Source organism: Aedes albopictus, chromosome 3, assembly GCF_035046485.1.
Source record: "Aedes albopictus strain Foshan chromosome 3, AalbF5, whole genome shotgun sequence".
In the NCBI taxonomy this organism is placed as follows: Eukaryota; Metazoa; Arthropoda; class Insecta; order Diptera; family Culicidae; genus Aedes; species Aedes albopictus.
The window spans coordinates 373328306-373344323 of record NC_085138.1 but is presented as its reverse complement, the minus strand read 5'-3'; the positions used below and the strand labels follow the sequence as shown (position 1 = coordinate 373344323).

General features: G+C 41.5%; 3 protein-coding genes across 3 annotated transcripts in view; 2 read left to right on the top strand and 1 right to left on the bottom strand.

Annotated features, from left to right (window-relative positions):
* Positions 1-1353, top strand: part of LOC109397131 (NADH dehydrogenase [ubiquinone] 1 alpha subcomplex subunit 9, mitochondrial) — a 440561-nt gene extending 439208 nt beyond the window's left edge. Inside the window, exon 4 of the mRNA XM_062855652.1 lies at positions 1344-1353. The gene's annotated coding sequence lies outside the window, so the exon portion shown is untranslated. The remainder of the gene's footprint in view (positions 1-1343) is intronic.
* On the top strand, positions 1346-2500 carry LOC134289599 (uncharacterized). The gene is made up of 4 exons (XM_062855659.1): positions 1346-1484; positions 1600-1717; positions 1787-1905; positions 1964-2500. The coding sequence occupies exons 1-4, from the start codon at positions 1413-1415 to the stop codon at positions 2243-2245; spliced, it is 591 nt and encodes a 196-aa protein (XP_062711643.1). The 5' UTR covers positions 1346-1412; the 3' UTR covers positions 2246-2500.
* Positions 2501-11126: 8626 nt separating this feature from the next.
* LOC115267795 (zinc finger protein 766) lies at positions 11127-13883 on the bottom strand. Its single transcript, XM_029875109.2, has 5 exons — positions 13141-13883; positions 12373-13081; positions 11765-12258; positions 11483-11702; positions 11127-11414 (listed from the first exon to the last, which is right to left on the bottom strand). The coding sequence occupies exons 1-5, from the start codon at positions 13295-13297 to the stop codon at positions 11198-11200; spliced, it is 1797 nt and encodes a 598-aa protein (XP_029730969.2). The 5' UTR covers positions 13298-13883; the 3' UTR covers positions 11127-11197.
* Positions 13884-16018: the final 2135 nt, after the last annotated feature.

The window sequence follows — 16018 nt, the reverse complement described above, 5'->3', positions numbered from 1 at the left end:
ATTTATAACTGTCGTATTCGTCAAAACCATTGAATTGCAGAACTTTCGTCAATGTTACGAGCTATACACCGAAAGCAGTAATACAAATAACTGACGTTCAGCACTTTCCAATAAAATATACTGTATTTTGCTATTTTTGTATTTTGTATGTATTTAATCAAAGTGCTCCTTACTTTATAATACCATTGCGTCGAACTATTTCAAGGTCATCGATATAAATCTCATTTTCAAACGGTCTGCAAACGCTAAAGCGATAATTGAAATGCTCAAAGAAGGACAAAAAGCGGACGACAAATGCATGAACGCCATAAAAAACATTCTGTGCGAGTTCCTACAGTCGGTTTATGGATTGTGAGTACTATAAGTGTTATCTTTGCGATTATTTGTTAACGGATCCAATGACATTTCTAGACGCCCATCTGCATTCCACAAAAACCTGCTGGCTCAAAGTCTTGTGCGGTCATACCCAGCCTTGAAATCGTCGAACCCGGATGTCCCACAAGCACTATGGTTCCACCCTAATGCCCGTGGTAAAAATCATCACAGCGGCCGTTTGCATTACCACATGGAGTATCTCGCCAGAAAATCCGGCGTTCGTATCGTAAATCGGAGCAAAACCCAGGCTGATGAGGCCAACGGTGCAGAAGAAGCTGGTGCTGATTCTGCTAACCCAGGAGAAGAGGCTGATATGCAAGCAGTGGTAAGGATGATACATATATATTCATGGGGTAGGGTCTGGGATAATTTGGACTGGTGGACCTATTTTTTATTTATTAAAAAAAAAAACACTACACACTACACATTTTGGGCACTAGCTGCTAGAACTTAGTCAATTTTAAACCAATTAACCTGTTTTTTGGAATACGGTGAGATACTCACAGTATCTTACCATGTACAATGATTCATATCAATGGACTACTCGCTTGGCGCACACCCACAGTTGATCAGCAGGAGTAAATCAATTTTATTTTGTATGGTGAAAAGCATCTAAACTTGAATTACTTGATATAGAAAGCTTTTACTGAAAAAATATTTGGTAGGCTTAATAGTGGTCACCATTGTGCACAACCACTACCAAATATTTTTTCGAATAATGTATTCCACTTCGATAAATATACAATATTTTTGCGATTTACTTTTAGCGATTTTTCGCGGATAGAAACTAGCGCCACATTGGTCGATGCGGAGAGTAGGAAAACAGCCGATGTAGTTAATTCATTGGTTTGATTTTGACTGACTTATAGCAGCAAGTGCCCAAAGTAGGCCCATCTGCCCAAATGGTACCAGACCATATATAGCTAAATATATCATTAATTTTACAGGTACAGGAGCTGAAATTCTTATGTCCAGGGCCCAACACGAAACTTCGCGCTGAAGAGCTTTGGCATCTCACGTTCAACGAACGCAAAGAAATGCGCCAAAAAGGGACATTTCATTTGTATCTCGAGACGTACCCTTCTGCTACTGCATTCAACGGTTCTTTGGTAAGCATTGATATTGCTAATGTCTTATTATTAAATTTCAGGTTTTTTTAAGATTAAGAATCCGATTGACAGTGTTTATTTTTATTGTTTTATTATTTTATTATATTTATTACAGATTTCTCTGGAATTTCGTTTGATGCACCCAGCCGCTCCAGATTATGATGAAAAACTCGCGCATTTTCAACCGAAACTGTTGTTACGTTATCAAGAACTTTTCAAACATGTCAAGAATGGTTAGCTGCATAATTATCCTACTGAAAATTGCCTAACTGATCAAGACCATTTGAATTTCTTTTTTCTAGACTTTATTCGAACGCTGATGATAATTCGTCAGAAGTGCCCGAGTCGTGGTGCCAAACGGGCTCGTGACGGCGACCCAGCGAAAGAGAACATTCTCAAGGGAATCGTGGAATGGATCAACGTGCGTGCTGCCTAATTAAAATGATTTAGTATTTTAATTTATCCTCATCTAATTACAGCCGGAAGATCAGTATCCCGATTCGAGCGACGTGCCAATCCTTTATGTCAAAGGTGATTTTCTTGAGACTGGTTCAAGTGCGGCTATCATTTGGAGGGGGAATAATGTTTTGCTGGAGCCGGATCTAAAGGATTGCTTCCGAATACTTTGCGAATCACAAGTTGTTTTCAACGCTGCCTGTACACCGACCGACAAACAGTGCTACGTTTTTGTGTTGAATGTGTTTTTCGGAATTGGGCAACTGACCACCACTGGAGAGCGGCTCCGACAAAGCATCGATTAGAAGGATCTATCCGGTCGACGCAGCTATGGGATGTGCTAGTAGATCCGATCTGCTAGATGGCCTCAATGCAACGATAAAACAGTTCTAAAATTTGTCCAATGCTTTACAACTTTTGTATCATTCGTGATTTTCTTTTTTTTATTATTATTCTCAACTTTTGTCAACGTTTGCGAATTAGTTAAGGCAAAATGGATGTTTGTTCGCTGTTTCCTTATATACAATGATAAATAAAAAAGAGAGTACATTTTCGTTTTACTACACTTATTTATTCAAACAATTTAGAGGGATGTTTCTGTGTATACTCATGATTTTACTTTAAACGTCGGACTGTAACTGTAACGTTTTATGTAAACTAATCGTTGTCAGTTGAATAAACCTGCGTTTTAGTATGTTTTTGCTAATCAAAGATCCTTATACGAATTAGATCGATTTAGAAACTGCTAATATATGCGTTAGAATTATTAGCTTAAAATAATTTGTGTGAAAAGACAATTATTCCAGCTGTGGACTTAATTTGGCCATCTAAATTCGCTATTCGTTTTTCCCTTAAAATCAAATTGCCAGAAAATTTTATTAAAAATCCCCGCAAAATTAATTTTGGTATATAACCGAAATTCGTCTAAGAAACTACTGAGCCGTTCAGCTATTGTATCGTACTGTTTATAAAATTATACTGAACGGATTTCAAAAAAGTACCGAACTGTCGCCATGCCAGTACAATCGCTTCGGTACTTTTTGACAGTTCGGGAATATGCCGTTCGAATAGTTTTGCTGAACGGTTTGCAAATAAAATACTGAACTGTTGGCAATCTAAAGCAGTCGCTACGGTAATTTTTGACAGTTTGCTAGAGTGGTTTAATTACCGAACTTTCAGCATGTTTATATATTACCGAAACAATCACCGAACGTTCAGCTGTTCTATTTTCGTCAAAAAATGTACTGTATACGGTAAAAAAATCTAAGTGTGCATATTGATTCTGTTCTGTTCTGTTATTCTGTTATAATCAACGCACCCCCGGGCCGTGGCCAATCTGCGTTGAATCGCTGGGCGATACGTCTACCAGTAGACTTGTATCTGCCCTATGCTAAACCGATTAGCATAGCAAGTCCTTTCCACTGATGAGTAGGCTCGAATGTCCCGCTCCTCCCTATAACCCATAGGGGGAAATAAGGAGTTTTCAGTTTCAAGTTTTGCATGAATCATGACACCAACTCTTTCTACCCTAATGCTTTAACAATTCTGAAATAAAAGAGAACTAATATGATGAAAATAATTGAGATGCAAGTTTTTATACAAAATTTAAAGATCAGTTATTTAAAGGTGAATTGAAGAAATGTTAAGTACGGTACCTATATTATAAAATGTTCCGCACCGCCACGAATGTGATGAATAAGCAAACACATAAATATTCTATTTGCCTAGTAGTAGAAAGAGTTGCGTGCCTGTTTATAAAAGTTTTTACTTATCTTGATTGCTCCGGACAATTTCCGTTTGTGTTTGGGAACTTCGTGGGTGTATCTTCAGAACTATGGCGTTTTCTGGAATTAAAAAATAAAAGGAAATACTGGGCCGCACAGCTCCGCGGCCCACTTATATTAGTATAAACTTATATATATATGGGACGAAGTAGTCAGTTTTTGTCGATTTCGTCAAGTATGCGTCTTAAGTCTTGAGTCTTGATCACCCGTTGGCTTCGAATCTATAAGCAAGCACTATTAAATGCTGCACTTTCACACTATTGGTTTCGGTTTCTTAGTTATTTTAAATTGATATGGCAAGAAAACATTATTAAGCATTAGACATTCAAATCATATTAGGGTTTACTCACAAAACAACTATCACATATGAAAATACTGATATTGAAAATTAAAATTAATATTAATCACAAGTAAATACAATGTCAGCACTGTGAATGAGCAATGAATACACGAGATACTACTATTTGTTGCATATTGATTGTTAAAATTAACCAAATAGTGGAAAGCCCAGACAACAATATTCCAAGTCTGCTGACTCCAGAAAGATCCCAAGATTCGTCACAAAGCACAAATGTTTTCATTATGATTCACAACGACTCTCTCAACCCTTCCCGACTCAACCGACTGGAACTGATTTCTGAGTATAGAAACTACTGAGCCCTAGCAGGTTCCTCCTGTTTATCGAGCATTTCTGAAAAATCAGCTATACTCCATCTGTAGCAGCCGGTTCGCAATGAACCGCTGGAGGCGCATTAAAGTGTTAAAGGTGATATTTTCATTACAAGAATTATAATTAACTTCCTTCACTTAAATACCGTCAAACCCTGTGATCTTGGCTAGGGAGTAAACAGTTACGTGAAGTTGTATCAAAATTCTACAGAGTGTTGGGGAAGGGGAGGGGAAATAAACATACTTCTTCCTACACCTAGCAGTTCGGATCTTCTGCTCACACTGTCATTCCAACCTTCTTTCAGTGTGAAACGTTTCTGGATCTGTAACGGGTGGTATCACTTTACGCTACTCTTCTATCATGAACATAGATAACTACTTTTAAAAATAAAAGTTTTGTCCTACTACCTGTTTTATACCTGAAATATGTTAATTGGTCAAATGTTTCGTTCAGCAAGTCTATGTCCATATTGATGATACAACCTTTTATTCATGAGTAATAATGTTGCTTACAGTTGTGAGGCAGTATAACATTCAACTCGTTGAGGGCAAGTTATGAACCTGCAGAAAATTTCTTATTAGGCTGTTACCTCTAAAACTACTAAACACATATTGAAACGTGAAATTGATCCTAATCTTAACCCTATCACTGGAACGCGTTTGAAGCAAATTGATATTGCTAATGATTTGGTTGGGCATTAAGTTTTTTTGGTTTCGACAATAGTCACATACTATGCCCTACGACATTGACGATTCTATTGTCTATGGCTCACCTGTTTCGTGCCACCCAGCAGGGACTTGGTCTGGTACCCAATTCAGTATATCCGCTCCACGTAATATACCGCACCTCTTTTGATTTGTGATATATTACGCGGAACATTACTCTCTTCATTCCGATAGTGGCTATGTAACCCATTGGATTAAAAGCCTCCATCAAACATGAAGCGATTAATCGGAGACTGAAGACTCTATACCAAATTTGGCTCAGAGACAGGTAATCAGTGAGGTCAGTTTTTCTCGTTTGTCAGAGACGATTGATACGTATTAAGACAAACTTTCCACTGCATCTGCCAGCAATAATCGGTGATCGATCAACATTCCGAGTACCCCAATTTACACAAGAATGCCAAGGATCACCGCTCATGCTTTACAATACAATTGGAAAAACTAGAACAACACCTGGCCACAATGATGCATAAAGCACTAAAGCGGACCGGAAGTGTTGGTGAGCCAGCCCCCACCGATACTCTATGCCCAAGGAAGTCAAGGAAATTTCCCTTACGAAAAGATCCTGGACCGACCGGGAATCGAACCCGTCACCCTCAGCATGGTCATGCTGAATACCCGTGCGTTTACCGCCTCGGCTATATGGGCCCTTGCGTTATATGATATATTGACACCGATTGGCACTGTGCTGTGAAAGTTGGAACGAAGGGAAACGGCTTTATCAATCCGTTTCTCTTCTAGCGATGGCTATGTACTTATGAATATTCATGAGTTGTATATGCAGAGAAGAGAGTAGATAGAAAGATACATACATACATACTCGGTTTGTGGCTGCCGCTCTCCATCCTCGGTCGCGCCCAATGCTCGCCAGGTCACGCTCCACCTGGTCCACCCAGCGTGCTCTCTGCGCTCCACGCCTTCTTGTACCAACAGGATCAGTTGCAAACACCAGCTTTGCAGGGTTGTCCGGCATTCTTGCAACATGCCCTGCCCACCGTATCCTTCCGGCTTTGGCCACCTTCTGGATGTTGGGTTCGCCGTAAAGTGCAGCGAGCTCGTGGTTCATCCTTCTCCGCCACCGATCGTCCTTAGCACGCGTCGCTCTAAAACTCCGAGTGCTTGCAAGTCCTCCTCGAGCATGGTCTATGTCTCGTGCCCGTAGAGGACAACCGGTCTTATTAGCGCTTTGTACATGGTGCATTTGGTGCGTGGGTGAATCTTTTTCGACCGCAGTTTCTTCTGGAGCCCCTCACGGCTCACGTTGTTATCAGCCGTCAGTAAGGATCCAAGGTAGACGAATTCCTCCACCACCCCGAAAGTATCCCCGTCTATCGTAACATTACTACCCAGACGGATCCGGTCGTGTTCGGTTCCGCCTACCAGCATGTACTTTGTTTTTGAGGCATGCACCACCAATCCGACCTTTGCTGCTTTGCGTTTCAGGCGGGTGTACAGCTCTGCCACCGTTTCAAATGTTCTGGCAATAATGTCCATGTCGTCCGCAAAGCACACAAATTGTCCGGATATTGTGAAAACCGTTCCCCGGCTGTTGAGCCCGGCTCGTCGCATCACTCCTTCCAGAGCGATGTTGAAGAGTAGGCATGAGAGTCCATCGCCTTGTCGCAGTCCCCGACGAGATTCGAATGAACTGGATAGTTCACCCGAAAGTTTTGCACACCGTCCATAGTTGCTTTAAGGTGAAACATCAAGAAGTCCCATTGCAATTTTGCATACAAACTTTAGAGGCACAAATGTGACGAACGAGGCATCAAAACAAACGGAACTTGTTTATCCTGGCTTTGCTCACTTGCAAAAAGAGGCAGCTTTTCCAAATCGATAGTATTTGTTTACGTATTTTCAAGATTGGTGCTCTTGAAAACGTGAGTAGGGGACCAAGTCGGCCATTGTGGCAGCCATGTTTGTATTCTCTGAAATTTCTCCTTAATCAGTCTAGTCAGCTTCCCAGGAAAGCCGTTTTCGTCCATGATTCTCCATAGTTCTGCGCGGTCGATACTGTCGTATGCCGCTTTGAAGTCGATGAACAGGTGGTGCGTTGGGACCTGGTACTCACGGCATTTCTGGAGGATTTGCCGTACGGTAAAGATCTGATCCGTTGTCGACCGGCCGTCGATGAAGCCAGGCTGATAACTTCCCACGAACCCATTCGTTTTAGGTGACAGACGACGGAAGATGATCTGGGATAGCACTTTGTAGGTAGTATTCAGAATAGTGATCGCCCTGAAGTTCTCACATTCCAAATGGTCGCCTTTCTTGTGAATAGGGCAGATTACCCCTTCCTTCCACTCCTCCGGTAGCTGTTCGGTTTCCCAGATCCTAACTATCAGCTGATGCAGACAGGTGGCCAACTTTTCTGGGCCCATCTTGATGAGTTCAGCTGCGATACCATCCTTACCAGCTGCTTTGTTGGTTTTAAGCTGGTGAATGGCATCCTTAACTTCCCTCAGCGTGGGAGTTGGTTCATTTCCGTCCTCCGCTGCACTGGCGTCGTCGTTTCTTCCGTTACCGTGGGCTCCCGTGCCTACGTTCTCCACGCCGTTCAGGTGCTGATCGAAGTGCTGCTTCCACCTTTCGATCACTTCACGTCCGTCCGTCAAGAGGCCTCCGTCTTTATCGCTGCACATTCGGCTCGCGGCACGAAGCCGTTGCGGGATGCGTTGAGCTTCTGATAGAACTTTCGTGTGTTTTGGGAACGGCACAGCAGTTCCATTTCTTCACACTCCGCTTCTTCCAGGCGGCGCTTTTTCTCCCGAAAGAGGCGGGTCTGCTGTTTCCGCTTCTGTTTGTAACGTTCCACGTTCTGTCGAGTCCCTTGCTGCAGCATTACCGCCCTCACTGCGTTCTTATTCTCCAAAACCGTTCTGCACTCTTCGTCGAACCATTCGTATGCCTGGAGGAATCCCTATAGAAATTCCTGTTCAAATTTCTGGCAGAATGCTTGGAGGAATTCCTGGATAGATCTCTGGAGGATTTTTGAAGGAATTCGTGGTGGAATTCTAGCATACATCCCTGGACGAATTTATGAAAGAATTCTTAGAGGAATCCCTGGAAGAATTTCGTAGTGCCACGGTTCCCAACCTTGGCTCTCGCGACCCCCCAGTCTGTCGTCACCGCGCTTTTTGTAAAACAATCGAAGCGTGCCTGCAAGCGGTTGGGGGGTCGCGAAACGAAGGTTGGGAAGTTATGCCGTAGTGGAATTCCAATATGAATCCCTAGAGGAACCCATGGAAGAATTTCTGGAATTCTCTCTGGATCAATTCCTGGAGGAATTCGTGGAGGGATTCCTGAAGAGATTTATGTTGGAATTCTTGGAGGAATACCTGGATAATACTTTGAAGGAGCTTCCTGAATCATTACTGGAGGAATGCCTGAAGAAAGGAATGCCTGGATCAATTCTTGGAGGAACTCCTGAATGAATTTCTAGGGAAATCCCTAGAGGAATTCTAGGATAATTCTAGGATCTCTGGAGTAATTACTGAAAAAATCCACGGTAAAATTCCAAGAGGAATCCCCGGAGAAACTTTTGAAGAAATCTCTGGAGAAATCCCCGGAGGAATCCTGGAAGAATTTCTAGAGTAATGCCTGAAGGAGTTCCTGGAGGAATGTCTGGATGAATGCCTGAATGAATACCGAGAGGTATTTTTAGAGGAATCCCTGGATTCCTGGATAAATTCCTAGAGGAATACCTGGAGCAATTTCTGAAGGCATTCCTGGAGGCTTTTCTGGAGCAATTCCTGGATAAACTACTGGAGGAATCTTTAGAGAAACTATTGAATGAATCCCTGGAGGAATTCGTGGAGGATTCTATGGTGGAATTCCAGAAAGAATCCTTGAAGAAATTCCTGGAAGAATTTCTGGAAGAATCCTTGGATGAATTCGTGAAAAAATATCTAGAGGAATATTTGGGGGAATCCCTGGAGAAATTTCTGAAGAAATCCCTTGAGGAATTCCGGGAGGAATTCATAGAAAATTTTTTGGAGGAATCATTGGAGGAACTTTTAGAAGAATCTCTGGAACAATTCCAACAGGAATTCCGAAAAAAATTATTGGAATAATTCCTGAACGAAATCCTGTGGGAGTTTCTGGAGTAATGCCTGGAGGAATTCCTGAAAGAATTGATTATAGAAATTCCTGAAGGAATGCCTGGGGGAATTTCTGTAGGAATCTCTGGAAGAGTTCCTGGAGAAATTTCAGGAGAAACTCGTGGAGTATTTCCTAGACGAATTCTTGGAGGAAATCCTAGGATAATTCCTGGAGAAATTCTAGGAGGACTTCCTGAAGGAGTCCCTGGATAGATTGCAGGATGAAATTCATGGAGGAATCCCTAGAGGAATTCTTGGATGAATCCCAGGAGGAACTTTTGAAGAAATGGTGGAATTTCAAGAGGGATTCCCCGGAGAAATTACTGGATGAAATCCTGGAGAAACCCCTTGAGGAATTCCAGGAGGAATTCCTAAAAAAAATCTGGTATTTCTGGAGGAATATTTGAAGGATTTTCTGGAGAAAATTTTGGAGGAATTCTTGGAGGAATTTCTAGAGAAAATTCTGGAAAAAATTCCAGGAGATTCTTGGAGCAATATCTGGAAAGTTTTCTGAAACCTTCCCGCAGGATTTCCTGGAGGTTTTCATGGAGAAATCCCTGGAGGAATATCTGGATAAAAACCTGAGATGTTCCTGAAAAAATCCCATATGGAACTTCCAAGTAAATCACTGGAGGAATCCCTGGAGATATTTTTCGAGGAATTCCTGAAGGAACCCCAGGAGAAATCCCAGAAATAATCTCATGAGGAATTCTTTAGGAAATCTTAAGAAGGGTTTTCAAAACAATTCTAAAGAAATCCATGTCTGTAGTAATTTCAGGAAATAATTTGAAGGAATCCTTGGATGAACTTCCAAAGAACTTTTTCTAGACAATTTAGAAGGAATTTCTCGATTGATATTTGAATAATGCAGAAATACTTTGAATGATTCCAGATGGAGTTATTGGAGTGGGACTCTTGAAGGACTACACGGAGAAATCCTTGGAGAAATCTCTAAAGGAATACCTGCAAGAATACCTATAAATATCAATGGAAAAATTCCTTAAGGATAAAAAAAAAGAACTGGAACAATCACTGGAGGAGCCTCCAGGAGAAATTCACGGAGGAATGTCTGATGAAATTCCTAGAGAATTTCTTGAATAAATCTTGAATGAATCCATAATGGAATCACTGAAAATTTTTGAAGGATTTTTTTATCTAGTTCATTCGGCTTCGCTGCATTTCTGCAGAAGTACCTGTAAGAATTTGAAAAGGAATCGTGGGAGGTATTCCTGAATCATTTCTTTGAGTAAACCTTGAAACAATCACTATCGGAATCCCGCAAGATGTCCATGGAGGAGTTCTTGAAGAAATACCTGGAGGAATTCCTAAAAAATCCCAGTTCTTTTGCTATTAGCATGGCATTTGTTTGAATTGAATACCAGTGATATTTCGTGAATTATGAGCTACTACACGCTAGCAGCATATGATAATAAAAACTCCTCTTTTCCTACTTGAACCGGTTTCGGCACTTCCGGAGTTTTTTTTTCATTTTTGTTTTTGTATTCCATGATTAAAAATCCTTAAATTCAGCCATTCAACCACGTTTGTTATTTGGTCAAATTCTGTTATTTGATTGAAGTGATGCTGTTAGAGAGATTATTGGCGAAATTTCTTGTGATTTTCGAGAAAACGTTTGACAATTACGGATAAAATCCTGAATTATTTCAATAGTTTATTTCTTGAGATATTTTCTGGAACTATGAGCTATTGATAATCTTAAGTTGACTCAATATGTGGCATGCTTTAAGGAGCCGAAGGATTAATATGGTTTCACGAAATCATCATGTTTTGATTTTCAAGACGTTGAAATTGAATTTGAATTTATCGTAAGATTGCTGCATTTCAATAGATTATCAAAAATGTACTATGGGCTTCGACAAAACTTCGGTCCAACCAAGGCAGATTCCTTCTCGCAATCGTTCTAGCATTCATTTCAAATATCACCAGTACTCATCACTTACCTTACTTTCTCCCATCGTCAATTCCCCGGTTCATGTCCCTTCTCCAGGTGCGTCTTGAGCAAACAGTTGTACGTGAAGGCCATCCCGCAGATGTGGCAAACGTACGGTTTCTCCTGCGTATGAATCCGCTGGTGCACCCGATTGGCTTCGCGCGATTTGAACCCCTTCCCGCACACCTTGCACTGGTACCGGCGTTCATCCGAATGCACCGCCGAGTGCTTTTTGAGCTTGGCGCTGTAATCGTGTCAGCGGTGTCAGTTCAACGGGAAAATAAAATAAATATCGATGCCTAGGAAACTTACTTCGTATGGAAAGCCTTGTCGCACTGCGGACACACAAACGAGCGTTCTCCGTGATTGGCCATGTGAGCTTTGAGACAGGCCGTGCTTTTCAGAATGGCGGCACAGATGGTGCACATGTGGGTACCGGTCTTGCCACAGGTGCTTTCGTGCCCGTGGCGTGTTTTTGTCGTGAAGAAACTCTTGGTACAGCCTTCTCGGCGACATGGGAACGATCGTTCACCTGTAATGAATTGAAGAAGATGTTTTAGGAGAAAACTGGATAGATGATAATTGATAACTTACCATTATGCCACTTCACGTGAAGATCCAGATCCTTTTCGTGTCTAAACTTTTTCGGACATAGCGTACATGCAAACGACTGTGGTCTCTCCCGGGCCTTGATGCAGAACGGTTTGTGGTGCTCAAAGACAAATTCCGTTTCGAATGCTTTCCAGCAGCGGGAGCAAAGTATTTGCTGGTTGCTTCCAGTGCGTTCATCTTGAGTGGTGAGGAAGCAACTGACCATCTTTGGTTCATCGCTCGGTGGATTCGGTTGTTCCGATTCGGACGATGGGGCGGTGTCAATGACATTTGGCGATGATTGAACACTCTGATGAGATTCCGGATGACATTGATCACATGGAACCGTATTGACTTCATTTGAATTGGAAATATCTTCGGTGTTTATTTCGATGCTTGGAAGCTCATTTGAAGATTGCACGCCAGAATTGAATGGAATGTTGTTTTCCAGAACAGGAAAATCAGTCCGCGAAAGCTCTCGAAAGTTCTTTACTGGCCTGAAATTACAAGAAACGATCAATAATTCTTTCATAGACAACAGTTCTAGAGCATCGACATTGTAAATGACATTGCTTAGTACCTAGTAGTTCATGAAATCAATCAATACTTACGTTTCAAAAGATGGATCGTCATAGAGCGATAATGCCAAACCTGGCCCTACGGAATGTGACACCTCCGGCTGAACTTCACTGTCCGCAGCATCCCTTACAAACTTAGAATCCTCACCACCGTCAACTGATCGCTCTTGAAGCTCAATGTGTTCCCCCTTATCCGACCGCCCGATGATCATCTCATTTCCGATTTTCACCCTCTTGGAGGGATTCGATTTCGCTATCTTACGCCGTTCCTTTTCCCCGGCACTGCTGGCCAGCAGCAGATCCGGACGAGTCAGCGCCGCCAGGCACGATCGCTTAAAGTCGTAGAACAGCTTGAACATCTTCCGACACTCTCGGCAACAGTTGGGACCTTCACGGCGGGACCCCTCAATATGCACGCCCAGCACGTACTTGATCATCTGCCTGGCGACGGACCTTCTGGCCTGTGGCCTTTTCTCCAGATAAAATATCTTTAAACAAAATCGACATCGTACGCGATCTGTGTCCACATGCTCCGTTGTTGGTTGATCCGCAGCTGCTGGTTCTGTCGCCGTACACAACTGATGAACGTTGATTGGATCTGCTTCAATTGATGGATCCAGCAGATCCACTTCCACCTTGATTTCTTCCGATAGAGTTTCATCGACGACAAACGGATTCGATTCCACTTCCGGTGGTTCTTCTTTGACTTCGATGGGCATCTCGAGCGGAGTGTCTATTTCTTCTGGAAAAGTTTAACTATTCTATTAACGCAATGTCAGTTCTACAACCGAAGAATCTTACCTTGAATCGGCGTTCCGGAATCTCCGTGGGATGCTGAGGGCCACTGATCGGATGATGTTGGCTGCCAGAGCTTCATCTCTGTAGCAGATTGGCGGGCCAATTTTCTCGCTATCCATCGTTTACACGCGGCTTTTTGTTTTTTAGTTTTCAACGGCATAGTTACCGGTTTCACGAAATCACTTGGTTTTATAGAACTTTTTTGTAGGTATTTTACATATTATATTAAAATTTTAGAAACAAAACTAAACTTTCTCGAGAATCGTCTTGTCTCGACGATCGTCTGGTCTTTAGCAGAGATGAAAACCAGAGAAAATAGGTAGAGAAGCGAAGAGTGAACAGCCGTCTGAACGGCAACACTTTTTCTGTTTTGATTTCGTAACTCGGATGTTGGCAACTACCGAAAAACAGATTAATCCACCTATCGAGGGTAGTGTCTTTCTCGTGTACTGCATTAGAAAATGATTTATGCTGTTGATTTATTAACAAGAAATCATCTAAAATGTATACCAAAAAGGATCAATTTTCGTCAATTTAAGGAATCAATGTTATTTACAGTAATATCCTTGATATTTAAAAATATTGGTAAAAAAATGTTTCGAATGATCGCAATACTTATCATGAATTATGCGGCAATCGTCAAGGTTTGTTGATTTTGTTCGATAGGATACCAGTTTGACGGTTCGATAAGGTTTTTTTGGCTTCACACTCTTCGCTTCTCTACCTATTTTCTCTGGTTCAGACGGCTGTTCACTCTTCGCTTCTCTACCTATTTTCTCTGATGAAAACAAAAACAGGTTCCACAACCACGGCTGCAGCCAAATGGGCAGCTAGTACGCAGCCGGTTTTCTTAAGGTGATACAAAGTAACGAGTCTGGAATAACAAAGAGAAGAAACGTCAAAATTGGAACAGCCGATTTGCTGTCATCCCCATAGTTCCAATCGAGCAGGAGACCTGTCAAAACGACCAGGATTCGCCACTTTTGTCATGATAATCAGAGAAAATAGGTAGAGAAGCGAAGAGTGAACAGCCGTCTGAACGGCAACACTTTTTCTGTTTTGATTTCGTAACTCGGATGTTGGCAACTACCGAAAAACAGATTAATCCACCTATCGAGGGTAGTGTCTTTCTCGTGTACTGCATTAGAAAATGATTTATGCTGTTGATTTATTAACAAGAAATCATCTAAAATGTATACCAAAAAGGATCAATTTTCGTCAATTTAAGGAATCAATGTTATTTACAGTAATATCCTTGATATTTAAAAATATTGGTAAAAAAATGTTTCGAATGATCGCAATACTTATCATGAATTATGCGGCAATCGTCAAGGTTTGTTGATTTTGTTCGATAGGATACCAGTTTGACGGTTCGATAAGGTTTTTTTGGCTTCACACTCTTCGCTTCTCTACCTATTTTCTCTGATGATAATCATATTTAAGCATCCATCAGAGAAAATAGGTAGAGAAGCGAAGAGTGTGAAGCCAAAAAAACCTTATCGAACCGTCAAACTGGTATCCTATCGAACAAAATCAACAAACCTTGACGATTGCCGCATAATTCATGATAAGTATTGCGATCATTCGAAACATTTTTTTACCAATATTTTTAAATATCAAGGATATTACTGTAAATAACATTGATTCCTTAAATTGACGAAAATTGATCCTTTTTGGTATACATTTTAGATGATTTCTTGTTAATAAATCAACAGCATAAATCATTTTCTAATGCAGTACACGAGAAAGACACTACCCTCGATAGGTGGATTAATCTGTTTTTCGGTAGTTGCCAACATCCGAGTTACGAAATCAAAACAGAAAAAGTGTTGCCGTTCAGACGGCTGTTCACTCTTCGCTTCTCTACCTATTTTCTCTGGCATCCATCTTTGCCCGTAAGTTCTAAAAAGGCAAATCCCAGATTCTACTGCATGAAATAGATTGGAAAATTATTCGCGTTTATGCTTACATGCAATTAATGATCGACTTAGTTTTAAGTTTCATCAGTCAAGTAAAATTTGAGATGTGTATTCTCAATTTAGTTGAAAATCGGAGTTTTCGACTAGCGAAGTTGGATTTTTCTCCAAATCTGTGCGTCTGACCTAACTTTGGAAGTGGTGCGCTGTATAGCAAACCTGGTCCGTTATACAGCGCACCACTTCCGAAGTTAGGTCCAACGCACGGATTTGGAGAAAAATCCAACTTCGCTAGTCGAAAATTCCGGGTTTCAACTGCACGTACAATAGCTCTGGTCCTCACAAGTTCCTAACTCATGCTCCCACAGGTCAAGCGATGACAAACCCAACAAACATTTTTGCTGAACAAGGGTCGAACAAATGGTTCTTAAGCAAATTTAAGCTTGAGAAACTGTTATTCAGCTAATTATGTTCCCTGGGAAGACTGCCAGTTAATGCCAGTTAAGAGTTGTGTGCATAGCTGATAGTGCAGCCTGGGAACTGTTGTCCTTCTGATTTCAGCTAGATTGAGGAGGTACGACCCGAGCGTCTGTTCTTCAAGGAGGTGCGGCTCAAACAGCGTCTGTTCTGGCATCCAGCGGCTGAGTAAGGCTGGATAAAAACTGGATCAGCTGGATAAGGCTGAGTAAAAAAACGAGCTCTTTCGATTAGGCTATAGAAAATATCAATATTTTATTCACTAAACAACCCAATTCGCAAAGACCCACGCGACGAAAAACAGAATACACAGAACAGCGCTTGAAAATTGAAGCGTTTTACCTCAGACGAATCAAAATTTGCTCTTCTTTGACTGGCGCTTTTCAACCCAAAGCGGTAGCAATAGAGGTATTCACGTTCAAATGTATGCGTGCCTTTTTTGTAGATGTAGGTAGTTATGAAACTGCGAGGAAAATATTTGCACTCTT